The sequence below is a fragment of the Heloderma suspectum genome, chromosome 2 (assembly GCF_057233095.1).
Source record: "Heloderma suspectum isolate Gila_16-S chromosome 2, 16-S_ref, whole genome shotgun sequence".
Taxonomy (NCBI): domain Eukaryota; kingdom Metazoa; phylum Chordata; class Lepidosauria; order Squamata; family Helodermatidae; genus Heloderma; species Heloderma suspectum.
The window spans coordinates 314,841,310-314,861,201 of NC_139459.1; the positions used below are offsets into that span (position 1 = coordinate 314,841,310).

General features: G+C 42.0%; 1 protein-coding gene across 1 annotated transcript in view; it reads right to left on the reverse strand.

Annotated features, from left to right (window-relative positions):
• Positions 1–1,220: 1,220 nt before the first annotated feature.
• ARL8B (ARF like GTPase 8B) overlaps positions 1,221–19,892 on the reverse strand; it is a 35,323-nt gene continuing 16,651 nt past the window's right edge. The window contains exons 2-7 of the mRNA XM_084840303.1: positions 10,197–10,277; positions 9,075–9,148; positions 7,620–7,713; positions 6,383–6,450; positions 6,056–6,126; positions 1,221–3,565 (exon numbers count right to left, since the gene is read on the reverse strand). Coding sequence (XP_084696429.1) covers positions 3,516–3,565; positions 6,056–6,126; positions 6,383–6,450; positions 7,620–7,713; positions 9,075–9,148; positions 10,197–10,277 — 438 coding nt within the window. The 3' untranslated portion in view covers positions 1,221–3,515. The remainder of the gene's footprint in view (positions 3,566–6,055; positions 6,127–6,382; positions 6,451–7,619; positions 7,714–9,074; positions 9,149–10,196; positions 10,278–19,892) is intronic.

Here is a 19,892-nt window from a genome sequence, read left to right on the forward strand (position 1 = left end):
AGACCAGTAGATAATTTCTACTTTTGGCTTCCAAAATCCTAATTCAGCACTAGGGCTTAGCAAGAATTTCTGCCTCAATGTCTGTGAATACCTGAATATCAAATGGAAACAGCTATTGAACATAATTGTTCTGGTGAGCCTGAGCAGTGCACAAGCTTGAGGTATGGAGAGTCTTTGCACTCGTTCCTGTGTACTGATCAACACAGGTGGTGGTTTTAAGGCAGAGGTGGCAAACCCCTTTTCTGTCGAGGAATGCATTGACTCAGGGGTAATCTGTCAGATGCCATATGCCAGCAGTGGGGTAAGGCCGGAAGCGGGTACGGCCACCCCTTTCTCTCCCCACCCAATAGGCAATTGGGGAAGGGACAGATTGCTTTTGCCAGAGGTCTGAAATTAGGGGAAGGGGTGCACATTGCCCACCCTTGTTCTAAGGCATTGTTAGGTTAAGTACTTCTTGTAGGAAAGGCTTTTCTATTAGGGAGAGGAAGGTACAGAATGCAAGTAAACAGGCAGAATGTTTAACAGCAATCCTATGCATATAGGCTCAGAAGTAAATCCTATGGCGTTCAGTGGGACTTGGTCTCAGGTAAGTGTGTATCCGATCGCAGCTTAAGTGAACTGACTGGATAGTACTTCACACACTTAGGGCACAATCCTGTCGGGATAGGTGACCACCTATCCAATGCAGGGCAGGAGAAGTATGGAGGGAATCGTTCCCTCCGTGCTTCTCCTGCCCTGCACTTGCTAGACAGCTGATTTCGGCTGTCTAGCCACAGGAAGGTGGAGTGGGGGAGGAGGCTGCCAGATGACACATAGCATGTGTCATACCGGCATTTCCACCTTCCCTGCCTTGTTTTGGCCTCTCCGTGCTCCTCTTCTGAGCGCGGAGCACAGTGCTGCAGCGTGGAAGGGGGGAAGGTCGGTCCCCAGAAAACCACATACCCTATGGCCGTCTAGCTGCATAGGATTGCTCCTTCTGGGTGCAATCCTATGCAGTTACCTGGGAATAACCCCACTGAACTCAATGGGACTTAATTCTGAGAAGGCACACATAGGATTGCGTTGTAGGTTTAGACTGTATTCTATGCACAGAATACAGTCTACACTATAGCCTTTTGAGGACTTTGGCTACTTATGCCAGTTCCAGTAAGCGGAGGCTCACGTTTGAGTAACAGACCTGGAGTAGGATTATACTCTTCCCATATTTCAATTGCAGATCAGACCTTGAAGAGTCAAGCTACATACATGTCAACATGACCCTGAAAACTCAAGTTTATTGGATAAAGCTAAACAGCAGTAAACCAACAAAATGCAATCCACCTAAATAAAAAATGCACATATTTACAAAGTTTGGTAAATGTATAAGTTGTTCACATGCTGAGACTAATGCACAAGTTAAAAAGTTGGTAGTGGTTTTTGGATGTCAAAATGCAGAAAGCAGTGAAGTATACACACAAAAATCAAACACAGTGAATTCAGCAATAGGCCAGTTATCTAAACAATAATTTGGTTCCTACAGGAAATGTTGACACATTCTAGTTCCGCTTCCTTGTTTTTAGGCACAAGTAGAGTTGCTCTAGTCAAGTGTAGCAGTCCATAGTGAACTACAACTACAGCAGCAAGTTATTTCACTGACTCTACAGCACCCACAATACAGGGTTTATTGAAGCATACCAAGGTTAAAATTGCAAGCTCAATTTGTAAATGGAGGCAATACTTGTGTCTGTGCAACAGTGCAGTAATTTGTATGGGAACAGTAAAGCGATGGCAGTAAATCAAAACTGGTTGTCCTGGGGCACATCTGTTAGTTAACTTGGTCCAACAGCTGTGGCAAAGCTGCTATAACTTTGTACAAGTTCATACGTTGCACCTGCAATGCCTTAAAACACACAACTAGGCTAGGGTTGCAGCCACTGTGTGATCTAATTTTACTTCTCCCAGACCATCTGACAGAACTGTGGTGGTGTTTTACAAACATGCCATGTGTTGCTGTAAAGGCATGGTCTGTGGTCTTTTAGCAGAGAACCCTTTCAAGCAACCCCGGAATGCCTGTAAATGACTAGGAGAGAGTTGCCATACATGCAGGGTAGTAGTGGAGAAACATACTGTGGCTGTTAGCAGTGCTTGGTCCAGTATGAGATGCTTGCTTTTCAAGAAACCATTTTGTACTGGATCAGGCATATGTATGTAGGTATGTATGTGCGTGCACATGCCCCTAAAAGTACTAAATATGTCTCAAACAAGGACTCTCAAAGTGGAGCATCTAAGTACATGCAGATGCTGTTTTAAAAATGTCAACACAAAAAGGGGCAACATAAGCAGGTGTAACCATGTATTTGTTTGCATACGGTGGGCTACATTAACATTACTGTATGAACAAAACTAGCCTTAACAAGTCTGTCCCTTTAAATATTGACACTACTTCTGCAGCTTTACTTTCTTTGCAGTGTTACAGATTTTATAGTTCATACACCTCTATGATCTAGAAGCTAACCAAGAACAAGATCCATTCACTGATTCTCTTGTGCTTCGAAACACCATTTAACATGTCATAGCCTGTGAACTTTACACATGATTACACACCAAGAAAGGAGGCAAACCTGGCATTGCTGCAATAGCCTAGGTATTTCCTAGCACCAAGTGCAACTGTGCACAACTATTCCATTAACAACAGGACAAGCCAGACAGTGATAGATTTGTTTGTGCTGGGAGTCAGTGCGACACCAAAGTGCCATGCAGCTGTAAGACTTCGCAAAGCATTTCAAGGAGCAAGGTGTGATTGTTAGTCTAGACTGAGGTTCTTAAGTTTTACCTGCTTGTGTGTACAAACTCTTGAAAGCATTATTTTGAAGTATTCTATTCTGTATCCCTCTTAAGAATTTTAACATATATAAAGTTCTTAGCAATGGCCTGCACAGATAAAAAAATAATGTTGACAATTTGACATTTCTAATTCATTGGGATGAATGAAACTTGAGAACTTAAGATAATTTAGTGATTTAATATCTAGTGCCTGATACTTTCCATTGCAAACCATTTTACAATACACATCACATGCATCTGAGAGAAAAGTTAGTATCCCATTTAAACAGTGTTTGAAAAGCTTTATAAGTACAATAAGTGGTGCTAGAATCGTCGTGCTGGCCTGTGGCAGCATCTTCAGCAAGCCACTAAATGCAAGTATTAAGTAAGTTTGCTGAAAATCAAATATAAAAACCTGGCTCAGGAAGACCAGAGCAGAAACAAACTTTGATTTAATGGTAGCTTTTGGGAAGGGGGCACCCACTGCCACTGTTTAGGTGAACTTAATAAAAACATTTGCACGACTCATGATAACTGTTAGCTGATTCTTTGACAGAAGTAGGAATATAAGTCGTTCAGCAGTGTACATGGAGGCATGAGCTGTGAAAAAAAGGCAATTCCTTGGATAGAGGAAGACTATCCTGGATAACATTTCATCATGGAGCAGGTAGACAACTGAGATTATGGCCAACTGGGGGATTATCTGTAATATTTCAACTTCTTCTAGACTTTGAATGCTGAATAAGCCACTGAAGTGTGATATCTAGGAAAAAGAAAAGCATTGATCATTTGTCTTCAAGATATTCTACTTCCTGCAGTTGAGCATCCAATGTAAAAATGAGAGCTGGGCGCATTTAAACACATAGTTAAGTAGTTTAGACTAGGGCCTATACAGCTAAAAGGTTTTTTTTCCCAGATTCTGGAAATAGTTCACAGGAAGAGAGCAGACAGAGATGTTCTTGATGGCTGATCCAATAATGGAAATGCCTCTGAGACTTGCCAAGCCCCAAGAATCATAGCAGATGTTCCTTGGATAGGTTTCAGAGTGTTTTAGCTCACTCTATATTTATTTGTTTCTGAACTATTACTACTTCTCCTTGTTTTTAAAAAAAGATACACTACAAAATAAAACTACAGGACTGTTCTTAGGCAAGTTACAGGGCTAAGACAAGTTAAGTGCCAATTCAAATTCTCTAGACCAGTAGATATTACTCTGGGACAGTAAGGACTAAATGAAGGAATTACACATTGGTGCCTTTGATCTTTGACACACAGCCCTTGATCTATCAAGCTCCTTCATGTATGTTCAAGAGTTCGCGCTCACATAGCAGGTCATTTATCATCTATCAAATCAAATTTTATTTTATTTGCACCAAACCACTGGCCATTTTCTCATCTATAGAACTATCCCAAATTATCTAAGACACTTCATCAGAAACTGTGCATGCAAGAAAAACAGCTTCCGATAAAGAAAAATGTAAGCAGCTCTGTGGTGCGGGTGGATCTTGCTCTGTAGATATCTGGACTGGGGTCCTACTTGTAAGCAAGTTCCACTGATTTCAATGGAATTACTTTTCAACTATGAATACTTTGAACACAGAACGCATGGGGGCAAGTAAGTCCTTCCCCCTATGGAATTTCCATAGGATCTTCAAACAGGATATGTAAATGTGCTATTTTTCATTCAAGAAAATAACCTGAAGCACCATTAAGTACCTAAGAAAAATACACTTTCAAAATGGCCAAACAATACCACTTACAGTTGCCATCAGCCAAGATTGATAGATCTGGCAATGATAATTGATGGTATTGCTCTACAGATGGTAATGACCTGTTTCACATGTCATGACAATTGTTTAACCCAGGAATTGTCAGGGCTGAGAAGCGAGTGTGCTGCCACCCACACACTTGTCACTTTCACTTTCAATCAACAACCTAGGAACTTCCATGGTTTGTTGTTGGGTTAACTCTGGGTTGTTTAACCCTGAAACAACCCAGAGTTCCAGTTTCGGACATCACGATAAAAACCCAGGAAGAAAAGTGGAAGTCGTGAGCAGATGGGAGGCAGCGCACTTGCATGGCCACGCCAATTCCTGGATTGTTTAACCTAGCAATTGGGCATTATGTATGAACCAGGTCAATGACTTCTATTTCATGTGGTGGCTCTGTGTTGATGCTCAAGAAAATGGGAAGAAAAGCTATGTAACATTTCTTGAATATATTCCAACAGATCTGCTTTTATGTTTGCTCAGGTTTGTGCTAAATATTATTTCTGCTAAATTACATGAAGTAACATACTGCTAGACTGGTCTTTTCTATGCACTGGGCACTTCACGCTAGTCCTTTAAAACAATGGTTGAAAATTTTATGGGACTCCTATTAGTCAACAGCGTATCGTAAATCCCAGGATTTACTATAGTGACTGGAACATGGAATCCTGCGGTATCATAAGACATTTATCCATCTCAAAGTAAACGTTGAATGACTTAATCCTGCCAAGTGACTCTCAAGGTTAAAGTGATGGCTCCTTTGTTTTACTGTTCTTGTTAATTCCATTCCCAACCTATTTCACATTTTAACTGACATGTGTCTGATTAGTATTTTTTTTTTCCTTTCTACATAGTTTGTATTTACCTTTGATAAAAAATGAGACCTAGGAAATTCAAAAGACCAGTCTGACTGCTGGAGGGAAGACGAGGCACTTACCAAACACTGCCAGTTAAACCATACAAGGAAAGGTGTCTCACTTGAAGAGATTAATCTAGGTTAAGGGTTTCCATCCAATGTCATACAAGCAAACTTCTTCTCATGCAATGGGACTTCCTTTTCCTCGCCTCCTGCCGAGTCCCCAAAATCTGCTCCAGATGATCTCTCAATGCTCTGGGGCAGATTTGGGGGGCACATGGGGGGATTTGTTCTAACAGAAGTATCCATTCCAGTGACAGACAGACACAGTTGGATACAACCCAAGATTTACAATATTTTAACTCAAAAACTGTCCAAATGACCTGTATAAAACAGTGTGTTTGTCTGTGTAGTTACACATGCAACTTATTATAAATTATAAACAAACCTGGAAAATGTAGTTAATTAATGTACATATTAAACAGTTAATGTAGCACTGGGATATGTATTGGCAGGAATCTGCTAAGTGTCTGAAAGCAGTCGGAAGAAGTTTGCATATTTGGAAGCAGAACCCTATAAATCCAATTTCAGTGCCCGGTAACAGCTACCATTACTGAAGAGTAATTACCTATATTGTCTTTTTCTTTGCAGGAAATGGAGTAGCAGCAGATTTCTCTATCTTGAATAGCAGCCAGGTTCCTGGAAGAGAAGCAGCACAGAAGCAACTTGGTAATAATCCTTGGTAGTACCCTTCTTAATATGAAAGTATTGCAATCCACATTATAATTAACAGGACTATTTCTAAGGTAACCCACTGAAAGCTTGCATTCCACTTTTCCTAATTGTCGCAAGACAATATCTGACTTGGTCCTGCAATGTGTTACCTTACAAATTTAGTTTTGAGTGGGGAGAGTCAGCACACAGCATCTTAAGACATACTTGCTCAGCCACTTACATTTTTTCAATAAGTTGCTTCTCATCCAAAGCATTAGCAAGGTCTCTTTTGTTTCCAAGTACTAGAACCTGGAGAGAGAAAATAATGTATTTATTTGAACCCCACCTTCTCTTATGAAGGCAGCAGCTTACACTGGCCCATTTCTCGAAAAGAAGAGCGGAAAAGAAATAAAGCAGCTGTGTGAAGGAACGAAAGATTTAGTATCTCTTGTCTACATAGTTAACCTAAGGAATAGTGGCCAACCTTTCTTAGGAAGTGTCACTGAGAAGTGCAGAGTATGAGGTAATGCCACTCTAGGCTGCACTACTTTCATATGCAGCCCTCACACAGACCACCTCCTGGGTCTTTGTATGGTTTTACCTCTAACTTACTTAACCACTGAGCAAGTAGCAAAGCAGGTAACACAGACTGGAGTGCAGACCTGACTATACCATGGCCAGCACATAATAGCACACCACTAGTAATGTAGTCAGACGCAGCACATCAGCTGTATGCAGAGACCTTACTGGGCAAAAAGCAGGTAGAGCAGGCCATGAGCAGAGCTAGAGGGCTCCTGCTATTCTAATGTGTTTTGGTGACCATTAGGTGCTGTAATTCCAAGTACACAGGACATATATAATTGGCTTTAGTTAGCAGTTTCAGCTTCTTTTTTAATACTGATAGTCAAAAGCAATCCTTCTATTTTCTCCATGAAACAGTGTTCATAGTCTGCTTAATGATTTACACATCAAAGTTATTTTAAACCACTTCTCACGTTAGTAGCTTATACTTTTAGAAACAACGGTTTATGTTTTGAGAAAACGTCTGTAGCATATCTTTGTTTAGCATTGCGTCTGAACCCGGAACGCTGACTTGTCAGGGGAGAGACACGCCAGAGTTGAAACCCAGGGTTTACCTGGGTGTGTCTCTGGGATATTTAGCTGATCCCGCTTGCAGTTTAAGTGTTCAGGCACTGTGCACTAGCTCACTACCACATTCGTGACAACTCAGGATTTAAAAAAACATGCATGTGAACTGGACCATTGAACAAAGCAAGAGTTAATGTAAGCACGTAATGTAAGAGAAAGAGTTACATGTCAAAGACGTGGTTAAGTATATGGAATAGATAGAGCTAAGAAGCTTAGTATCTTCACAAGCTAAAGTTTATTTCAAACAAATTTTCTCCTCTTGTCCACCCCACTTCTGTCCCCAAATCTTAAGTCTGTATGGCGTATAAGACCAGATGATCACTACTCACAGGGATTCCTTGTAGCTGTGGTTTGTCTAGTAGATTGTGCAGTTCATTTCTAGAAGCTTCTATTTTTTCACGATCTGCAGCATCTACCATATATCTATTAAAAGGAATTAGTTTGACTCAGCCAGGATTATAGGTATAAAATAGTGCAATACAACCCTGTCCAAACCAAGTTAACCCTCAAAGAATTAACAAAACCCCACCAAACTACTATAGGTTCTGAAATGGCTAGGCAATTAAGAGTTAATAATGTAAAAGGTATGACAAACACAAGTTTCTCATACCTTTCACATTATTAACTCTTAATTCCTGTGTAAACCTCAGTGATTGAAAGCTGGGCAATATGACCCCAGAGGACTTGTCAGAACCCTGAGGTAAGCAAGTCGATAGATTAGGGACTTTACGGTACAGCATCAACTAGAATGTATTCTAATACAGTCTAACATTTCAAGCAGTTGTAGCTTATTAGAATCCTGATGAGAATCCCTGTAAGAGGTTACTGAATAATAGCCAAGTGGAGATAAGGAACAGAGTAAGGAAGTCTTGCCAAGCCTCATTTGCTAGAGAGACTGATCATTCCCCTTTGGGATCAGAGCCTTCACTAGATATTTCTCTACACTGCATGCTAAAAATAGACTTACGCCTCTATTTGTAATGTGTAGTTTCGATGGTTTACCTATCTTTGTTGTGGGTTGCCTCAGAGGCCTAGTCTGGGCTGAAAGGCATGCTAACTGTATCATAAAATATATAAATTAGTTTCTAAGTTTTCACTGGTAACCACAGGATCGAGTAACTTCATTTTAAACAGCAGCCATGATTTTTAGGATATCAGACTCCATTGCAGCTATACTGTGCACCCATGCAATACACAAAGCCATAGTTTTAACACACATTGGTCTGATTCGGACATCATTTTAACCATAGTTTAGATGAGAACAAATGTTAGTTAGCCTCAGTGCTCTCTCCTTCCCTGGTGAAGCCATGAGGAAGAGTTCCAGAGCTTTTACTTCACTGCAACGTGTCCTTTCACCTGGACTGATGAACCATAGCTAATGTTTTCTGGTTTGTTTGAAACAAGCCAACTTGAAATCAGGAAAGGGGACTCATTGCAGCTCATCACACTAAACTATGGATTAGCATGACATCCAAATGCAGCCATTCATTCTTTGTAGTGCTTGGCAGTCTCAGGTTTATACTTACTAAACCTGAGATTGCCAAGTACTTTAGATTAAATGCTACAGAGTAGTTAAGACATTTTCACTGTCCAGAACCCTCCACCCCCCAACACTGGTAGGGTTCAAAGGAAAGGAAGCCCAGGTCTGCACAGCCCACAGTGCAAGCTTACTCCTGAACAGCTAGAGATAGAATATAGCATAATAGTAACACACCTGAAGAACTAGGTATAATACACAACGAAAACAGCCACAACCAAGTAGCCCCCCTCATGTCTACACTTACACAATAGCATTAACTCCTCTGCAATAGCGCTCCCACATACTTCGGAATCGCGGCTGTCCTCCAATATCCCAGATCTTTTAAGAGATAGAAAATGAGAATTATGTCTTGAAGTTTTACAAGTCATAAAAGAAGCTGCATGGATCAGAAAACTAAATATGTTTGGTTTGCCAGGCAAAGCAAGAAAGCAGCTTTCCTTTTTTTACTGCAACATGGAAAGTGTTATCTAAAGATGTATAAATCTGTAGACTTCTGAATAATCTGAACAACACAAATAGGTGACTAGGCCCCAAACACAGTAACAGAATTATGTGTATACACAATCACCACTGTTCCTATCCAGCAAGAACTGGATGAACCAGTTCCAATTAACCTGCTCTTTGTAACTAACTTTATAGAAGCAGATCAGAAACACCAAGCTTTGATCCTCTGCTGCTTCCCATGAGTTGTCTACCGCTACATTCACCAGTTGCCCTCTAGCGACAACTCACTATGTGCCTTGCCGATTCTACCCTAATCAAACGGATCAAGACAGTGCATGCTCCAACTACACCCTAATCATCTGTTAAGGACCCAATAACACCATTTACCTGTCTGCCACTTTCAGTAGCCCACTGGTCCAGATCTGCAGTTTACTCTAGTATCCTTAAAATGAATATAATCCTACAAACAGCATTACTTTATAGTATAGTCATAAAAGAAGCATCTGGGGAAAAGTATTCACCACTTTCTATTGGGTACAGGCACTATACCATGATGGGCTAAGCAGTTCTCAAGTATGAGAGACTTGCCCATAAAGGAGATTTAAGAAGTACTCATTGTTTATACCTGATTGGAGGATCATGCCTCTTATAGAGTGGACTAAGTACACAGTTCTCGTCTCCTCCAGCCCAAGACTTGATAAAGTGTTATATGCAGTCCAACTCTATTGATTATAAGTTTTTGAACCCTGATAAATACAAATACAAATATATTGATATGAATGAGGAGCAATGCACTGAATAATTAGGTAGGATGGGAGGAGCCTCTTTATTCCTTCTGAGCATTGTCCAAGCTATTCTCATTTGTTCCTTTAGAAGTGATAGCAGTTCAATTCATTTGCCTTCACAACAGCAGAATACATACCTTTATTGTGACATTACCCTTGGTAACTTTCCGCATGTTGAAGCCCACTGTAGGAATCATATCTTCACTGAACTGACCTGACTGAAGAGAAAAGAGTACAGTCATTAGGAGGACAGAGAATCTCTCAAGTAGCTTTTCTAATAAGTCTGTGCCTACTACTTTCTGATGTAAGAATCATGGCTGAAAGTACCAAAGAACATTTAAAATGTAGAATGCTAACCCAAGATTTTATGCTTCTTCCTACCACCCTTTTCAGAAAGACAAAAATTGCAGTTAAGATAGCCAGTGAGCAAGTATCACATCATGTGAGACCATGAATGGGGGAGGGGGGGGGAGAGAGAGAGAAGGGAAGAAATGGCTGGCATAAACTGAATCACATGCAATGATTGTAGATTTACAAAGATAACGTGGGAAGAGTTCAAGCTTCTCACCATTACCTTGGAAATCAGGTATGCCACTCCCAAAAATATTTTCTTACAACTGTGTTAAGAAATTATATTACCCAACTCAGATAGAATGTCTCATCTTTTTGAAATTGGTTATCAACCCAAAAAGCAGTACTCCCAACCTCCTGGGGAAACAGGATAGCAACTGGAAGAACCTGAAGAGCATACACATCTCATAGGACGCTACACTGGCATCAAATTGTGTAACATCAAGATATCAAACTTGAAAGTCTACTCTAGGGTGTGTCCAGACCTGAAGCATCTGGGAAATATTTCAATGTGAGTTTTAAAACCAATATTGTACTGCGGCATGAATGATTGTGGATCGACTTAGTTGAGCAAGTATGCAGCAGTGGTTTCAGATACCATAGGCTGCATTTTACTCTCCACCATACACGTGAGCAGGACCAATATACAGAGCATTCCCTAGGTGTAGTCCAGTGGGCATCATTCTCCCTTCAAGATAAGATGCCTTTGAGAGTAAAGAATACTAAGCACAACCATCATCAAGTTCTTTGGACAGGAATCTGTAAAGGGAACAGGAAAGGCCTGAAAGGACTATCAAGCTGTGAATCCTGCAAGACCTGCTCCCTGCTTTCTATTTGGCTTATTTCCACTTGGCTTGGAAAGTAGGGCCCTGATTGACTCCAGCTACAAAGGCCAAGAACCGTGTCTTGTCAGAACAGTGTTGCACTTAACACTCTTCCTGCTCAGCAGCCAGCTCAGTCAGTGTCTGTCTGTCACACACAAGCCAGTCATCCCCAAGCGCAGCCAAGTTCCATCCCACCGCTACAACTGGTGTGCCAGAACAGAGCACTCAGCACAGGTGGGTAAGGGAAGGGAAACTCTGGCTAGAGTGTATAACCACAGCAGCTGCCTCTCAAGTCGCTTCACCCACATCCCTCTGCCGTATGTGAAAAATGCATCCTGTATGATCTGTAGCGCTCCAACACGCTTCCTTTGCAAAAGCAGGGCACAGCCTCCCCTGCACACAGTCATGTTCTGTCAGCCAAGGCCTGCCATGCCGATCCAACCATTCAGACCACTTGCCGCTCATGCGCACTTTTCCTTTACAGAATTACAGCCCGTATACAAGGAGCTCCTCTGTAACCCCCAAGGGGGAAGGGGTGAGCATACTAATGACAGAGGGGGAGGCTGAGTTATGAGCACAGGCTGAGCACCCCCTCTTCCCCCAACAAAACTTAGTGTGCATATGGGAATACTGACTATGTGCTCCACTGCTACCTATTCCTCATTGTCCCTCTCCTTTGCTCACCACAGACTGCTCTCCTATAGGTACAGGATCCAACAGCCCATTCTTGGCAGAGCAGGAAGAAGTCCCACTCCATGACCTGCAGCAATGGCCAGGATGCTTTAAACTATTGCTCTGTGTGCTCTTAAACTACTTGCTCCAGACAAGCTCCATGACAGCATTCCCAACTTGGGACAGGACTTTTTGCATTCATAACTGGGATGGGAGCTGCTGCCAGGGGCTATGAGGCAGTGACCTAGTTCGCGCGTAATGAAAAGCCACCATGGGTGAATTTCCCCACACGGCTTTTTGTTGTGGTGGTGGCTGCCATTTTGAATATTTGAGCCATGGTGGGGGCGTGCCATAGCTTGCTGTTACATGAGAACACAGCAAGGGTGGGTTGTGGAGGTGGCTGACAAGCCACCAGAACCATGGTCTAATTTGGGGCTGCGAAGGGGAGTTGATAAGTCCTGCTGAGATGCTACCCAGGCTGGCCCGCCTATCAGGTAACACAGAGAGGGCAGTGCCTTGGTCAAAAGGTTGCCACGGGCAGGGGGAACAAAAGGACTGGTTAAGTACCCTTCCTGACTGGCTCAGGTATGTCTGGATATGGGGCCTCTCCACTTGCGTCATATCAAGCTGGCCCCTGGATTCCAATCAGGGACCCCCAGAATGAAAAACATAACTTGTCCCACAAGACCAGGTGTTCCTGGCGTCTATGTTTGGGCACTGGGGAGGGAGAAAGACAAATGCCCCATGAAGTATGTGCTTACTGTTTGCTGCTGTGGCTGAGTGCTGCTCTGTGGCATGTGCAGAGAGGGTCAAGATCCAGGAATTCCCCCTGCTACCCTTTACTTGTGTTGCTGTTGTTATTAAAGGGAAGCTCAAACTCCCGCTTCCCGATTCTATGGAGTGTAGCACTGTGGTGCCATGATTGTGTCGTACGTAGGATTTGTTGCGATGCTGGGGCATGGCTAGATAGCTAGCACTGGCTGCCTCTCATCTTCACAAGTCATGTGGCCATTACTGCAAGCTGTAGGGTAGCTCTGAATTGTGCTGATGGTGTGGCTATTGCCCCTGCCCCCCGCTGTGTTTCCTTTTTTTTCTTCTTTCTGCCATATTTCCTCCTCCCAGGCTGAAAGGGCATAGGAAGAGGAGGAAGTTTTACCTTCACAACTATGGCACATTCTCTCCCCCACCCCCAGGCAGAGCCAGAAATGATATAGACCTTCTCCACTGCTATGTTCTGCTGAAGTTACTTCTTGCAAGACTAAAACCCACTTGCCAATGTGTCAACATGTACTTGCAAGACTTGTTTAGCTCATCGGGCTATTAGGACCAGTAACATATAACTACTATGCAAGAATTTCATTAACTGCAGAAATGAAAAAGGCATGACTTAAGTGGGCAAAGCAGCAAAGTCCAATATTATCATAGTTAAGCTTACACATAAATCACTAAAGTAAAATATATTTCCAGAATTTCTATAGGCCAAGACTAATTTTTAGGCTTTCTAATCCTGGAAACATTTATAAGAGCAGGACTGGCAAAAATTTAACCTGCCTGAATATATACACTGAATCAGTATCTATTCCACCATGGAAAGAGACAGTAGATTATTTCTTTCCATTCCTCATTCTACATTTGTCCTAGCTTCTGCTTTGAGCTCTTATTCAGTTTATAGCATTACCACTTCCTCCTCAGTTTAACCACTGCAACGAAGTCAGAGATGTCATGGATTTAAAATCCATGCTTGTGACTGTCATCACATGACTATTTAGCAGTAGCAGCAAGCAGCTAGAGACATGTAACAGGTAAAAATACTCATATACCATTATTAAAACCCAAGCTTCAGAATTACTATAGACAGCAATGAACCACTAATAAGATTTGTTAAATTTGGTGCTGTGGTTACAACACTCTGCTCCTTAAACAGCTCTGTTGACTATGATCCTATTTCATGTGACTACAGATACCACTAGAAGAAGTTTAAACAGAGCTGAAGGTGCATACACTAACTGATATTATAAGGTTTTTTAATCCAAAAGCCTGATAACTTCACATGCTGCAAATTATCTGCAGTGAAAATGAAATTCAGAAAATTGTTAAAGTTCAACAATTGTACAGTTCTACTGTAAACGATGGTCCAATCCAAGCTTTAGAACAGGGCTGGTAAATCTGTGGCTCTCTAGATATGGTTGAACTCCAACTCCCATCAGCCCCAACCAGCATGGGCAGAGATGATGCGTGTTCAAGTCCAACAACTTCTGGAAGGCCACAGGTTCCCCATTCCTGCTTTAGAACATTAAAAACATGGTAGGGATTTGGAATAAATACAAAGATAGAGAATGTCAGATAGGCTAACCCTAATTTGACTTTATCTCCTTCCAAATTAATCTTCAACAGTATGATACAATTAATTCACAGAACACAGAAGATCTGATTATTTGCCCTATGAAATGGAACAAGAATTACATGATTTACCTGGGGAAAGAATGCTGGAAAATGTACGTTGAGTTCATGACAAAGTGGTATATTATTCCAAAGAAGCTGAACAAACAAAGGTGTACTTAATTGTTGAAAGGAATAAGGCAGTTATTTTCAAATATGCTGAACTTGTCCTAAAGCAAAGAAAGTTTGCAACAAATAAGCAGTACTACTACTGAGATAGCAAACCGGCATATAACTACTTTTAAATGGATTGCATTTGTGAAATCATACTAAAGAGACATACAGTAAATGCTGCCAGAAGACGTATGCAAAGCACTTGAGACACATGGGAGAGATAACAGAGTGGAAGAAGTTATAGGTGTATGCCATGTCAGAGTTAACCAATTACATAAGAGTAAAAAGAAAAAGGATAAAATTATTTTGTTCAAAACTGGCGAAGACATCTACAAATGTGACCTATATTTAATTTACGGAGACAAATATGGGGTGTAACTGCTTTGATTACTGTTACAGTGGCTTGTATTCAGAGTTCCTACGAGCAGAATTCAGAGTCAGCACACAGGACACTCCCATCGAGCGAGCGGGGTGGAGGTGATTTTCACCAGTTCTTTCCTCCCTCTGCAGCCCCCTGAAGACCTGTTTCAGAAGGTTGAGGGGACCCTCCAGAAGAGTATAGCAGGTGGCAGAGGAGGTTGGGGGGGGGATCAGCAAAAATCATCTCTCCACCCACTTCCTCCAGAAGGAACCTCTTGGTCCCTACTGTAAACAGAAGGATTAAGCAACCAATACAGAGGAGAGAACACTTCTTGTAAATACAAAAGGCCACAAACAATTCAGAAACATGTGAAGTATATAGCAAGCAAGCAGTTTCATGCCACATTATAGGCGTTGAAGCAAGCAAGAATAAGAATATTTCAGTGCTTACGGTGCTATCTGCATGTTTATTTATGAATTGCAGACACACTGTATCATAGCCTGTGTCAAGGGCCTTGATGGTTAGCATTTCTCTTAGCCCTGCAGGAGATACCATAGGTTTAGAAGCAATCATGTTGAAAATTCATTTTATTTTTAATTTAGAATATTTTTATACTGTTATTCATAAATATTATAGCAGTTTATAAAACATACAATAAGACAATAAAGCAATTCAAACAATCTCAACAATCAGCTGTATCAGAACAAAAAGGCAAAGAGCATAAGAAAAAAAATCAAGGGCCCTTCAGATGGAAAAACAGCCTTCAGCCATCAGCCAAAAAGACAGTAGGGAGGGTGCTGAAAGAATCTCCTGGGATAGTGCTCCAGAAACACTGGGGCAGTCCCAGAGAAGGTTTGTTGCTCTTCAAGGAGAACAGGGTAAGAGACAGAGAAGTATCAGGATGTAAGCTAGTGAAAAGAGTTAAAGAGGGGCATCACCTAATAGCCAGAGCAATGAGCGTGATGAAGAATGGTTGTAGGAGCATAGTTCTGGAGAAGGATTAGGGGACCAAGGCAAAACCAGGGAGGAAAAGACTGCAGTATTCAAGGCAAGAGATGGCCAAGGCCTAAATCAAAACTAGCCCTGAAAAGCAAGAAAAGGAAAGGTTCCTCCTGTGCAAGCACCGGATCATTACTGACCCCTAGAGGGACGCCACTTGTGCTGGCGTTTTCATGGCAGACTGTAGTGGGGTGGTTTGCCATTGCCTTTCCCAGTCGTGACTACCTTTCCCCCAGCAAGCTGGGTACTCATTTTACCGACCTCGGAAGGATGGAGGGCTGAGTCGACCTGAGCTGGCTACCTGGGACCCAGCTTCCGCTGGGATCGAACTCAGGTCGTGGGGAGAGTTTAGGTTGCAATACTGCTGCCTACCACTCTGGGGAAAAAGGAATAAAATCAAGTTCTAGTAACTATAAGCTAAATTTGTTTTGAAAGAAGTTCTTTGCACCATTCTCTTTTTTACTTAGGGCAACTACAGGACTGGGATTTAATTACATCCAAATGTAGGGGCTAAGGGCATGGGCTGCGAAGTCCTGGTTCAATCATCAACTCTACCAGGAAACTCATTAAGTAACCACAGGCATGCCTTGATCTGTAATAAGGGATATAATATAGGGTGGCTCTAATGCTTCACATGGGTTGTGGGGTGGTTTGGAAGCCACCCCTGCCGTGCACTTCACCAGGTTCGGACGATACAACAACCCACACTGCAGCAAGGGCAATTAGGGAAATGGCATGCGCAGGGCAGGGAAAAGAAGCCATGGTGGCTTCTTTTCCCCACTGATCAGCTGAACCCAGCCAGTGTATATGAAGCGCTCTGAACACTACAGCACTATGTAAAATGCTAAGTACCAGTCAACCACCTTCCACTTTCCTCTGAAAGCACTCTGAGATGATTCCTGCATAAAGTTGTCTCTCTCTAACCTGAGTAAATTCTCAGCTTTCTGCACACTCAACACTTGGCTTTATAGACAACTTTCTTGGATGAAGTATCAAATTTTGTCTTACGATGCTGCAATCCTAAATTTTTGCAATTACAACCCCAATATAAGATGTCCAAGGAGGGGAAGTTATAGAGAAGAAATGCACAGAAGAATTCAAAATGCTATTTTATTTGTTTATTTCAAAGGGATATATAGTGTTCTCTGCCATCAGAACGTACACAGTGGTATACTATAGTAAAGAAAACAAACCACAATAAGAATACTAATTCTTAAAACCCTGAATCTAAAAGCTTAGAACAGCCAAAAACATATGTCAGCAAGGGTTCCAGCAAAGAAGGAAGCCATCCCCAATCATGTCAAATGCCTTCCTAAAATTCCATGTTGTGCCTGTTCACATGACACAACAGCCTACTGTGGTTTAATTTACCCCTGGGAACTGTCGTGTCGAGTGCCCAGGGGTGCCATTTTTGGATGGCACCTGGCTTGCCATGGGTTGTTGCGTCAAGTGAACCCATGCAGCAGGGGTTGTCATATTTCATTACCAAGCCCCCTTGCAGCTATGATAACCATTTAATTATTCAATATAATTCTATAAAACATATGGTACGTATTTCTTTAATGCTTAAATCTCATCACAGCAGCATCAGACCTGCATACCAGACAGACATCAATCAAAAAGATTACATGTTTAGTATGCACTGGAAAGACTGACAATTTTTAAGATGGTGAAAAGGTTTAGTCTCTAAATAGCACATGGGAAATCCACGTCCCTTTCCCATAGCTGTGTTCCTACCTGACCTGAGAATTACAGTGCTTACAAACCATAGCCGTAAACTCCAACTACATTGTACTGCACTGTGCCCTGCACTCAAAAGAACTTGGGATGCCACAGATGGGGGTTTCACGTGAGGTAGAGGTTACACAAAGATGAGAGTTTTCCCAAGGCCACCTAGGAAGCTTCACAGCTTAACAGGGATTTGAACCTTGGCGTCCCCGCTATAGTACTTCATAGTGGGGATATCCACTACTATGGCTTTTTTCTGTAATTGTTATGTTTTTATTGTATTTTAATGTATTGATTTAATCAGATTTAATTGGTTCTGTAAGCCACCTTGAGTGCCATTTTTTGGCAGAAAGGCAGGGTACAAATAAATAAATAAATAAAACATACTGCCTGTACGATGTAGCCCTACATAGATGTTAACAAAAAAAAATTGTTGTTCAGTTGTTCAGTCGTGTCCGACTCTTCGTGACCCCATGGACCATAGCATGCCAGGCCTTCCTGTCCTGCGCGCTCTCCCAGAGTGTGCTCAAATTCATATTCATTGCATCGGTGATGCTATTTAGCCATCTCATCCTCTGCCGTCCCCTTCTCCTTTTGCCTTCAATCTTTCCCAGCATCAGGGTCTTTTCCAGGGAGTTTTCTCTTCGCATTAGGTGGCCAAAATATTTGAGCTTCAGCTTCAGGATCTGTTCTTCCAATGAGCACTAAGGGTTGATTTCCTTTAGGATTGACTGACTGAACCTCCTTGCAGTCCAGGGGACTCGTAAGAGTCTTCTCCAGCACCACAGTTCGAAAGCATCAATTCTTCGGTGCTCAGCCTTCCTTATAGTCCAGCTCTCACAGCCATACATTGCTACTGGGAAAACCATAGCTTTGATTATACGGACCTTTGTCGGCAAGGTGATGTCTCTGCTTCTTACTATGCTGTCTAGGTTGGCCATAGCTTTCCTCCCCAGGAGCAAGCGTCTTTTAATTTCATGGCTACAGTCACTGTCTGCAGTGATCTTGGAGCCCAAGAAAATAAAATCTGTCACTGCTTCCATTTCTTCCCCTTCTATATGCCAGGAAGTGATGGGGCCAGTTGCCGTGGCAACATCATGGCAACTGGCCCCATCACTTCCTGGCATATAGAAGAGGAAGAAATGGAAGCAGTGACAGATTTTATTTTCTTGGGCTCCAAGATCACTGCAGACGGTGACTGTAGATTTTTTTAATTTTTTTTTAATGTTGAGTCTCAAACCAGCTTTTGCACTCTCCACTTTCACCCTCAACAAGAGGCTCTTGAGATCCTCTTCGCTTTCTGCCATTAGGGTGGTATCGTCTGCGTATCTGAGGTTGTTGATAATTCTCCCGGCAACCTTAATTCTGACCTGTGATTCATCCAACCCGGCGTTTCTCATAATGTACTCTGCATATAAGTTAAATAAGCAGGGCGACAATATTCAGCCTTGTCATACTCCTTTCCCAATTTTGAACCAATCGGTTGTTCCATGTCTGGTTCTTACTACTGCTTCTTGACCATCGTACAGGTTTCTCAGGAGACAGGTAAGGTGGTCTGGTACTCCCATCTCTTTCAGAATTTGCCACAGTTCGTTGTGATCCACACAATCAAAGGCTTTAGCATAGTCAATGAAGCAGAAATAGACATTTTCTGGAATTCTGTTGCTTTCTCCATGATCCAGCAAATGTTGGCGATTTGATCTCTAGTTCCTCTGCCTCTTCGAAACCCCGCTTGTACTTCCGGTAGTTCTCGGTTCACATACTGCTGAAGCCTAGCTTGCAGGATTTTGAGCATCACCTTGCTGGCATGTGAAATGAGCACAATTGTACGGTAGTTTGAACACTCTTTGGCATTGCCCTTCTTTGGAATTGGAATGTAAACTGACCATTTCCAGTCTTGCGGCCACTGTTGAGTGTTCCAAATTTGTTGGCATACTGAGTGTAGCACTTTAACAGCATCATCATTTAGGATTTTAAATAGCTCAGCTGTAATACTGTCATCTCTGCTAGCTTTGTTGTTACTAATGCTTCCTAAGGCCCACTTGACCTCACTCTCTAGGATGTCCGGCTCAAGTTCAGTGACTGCACTATCATGGCTATCAGGGACATTCAGATCTTTCCTATATAGTTCTTCTGTGTACTATTTCCACCTCTACTTCATCTCATCTGCTTCTGTTAGGTCCCTGCCTTCTTTGCCCTTTATCATGCCCATCTTTGCACAAAACGTTCCCTTGAGATCTCCGATTTTCTTGAAAAGATCTCTAGTCTTTCCTATTCTGTTGTTTTCCTCGATTTCTTTGCATTGTTCATTTAAGAAGGCCTTCTTGTCTCTCCTTGCTATTCTC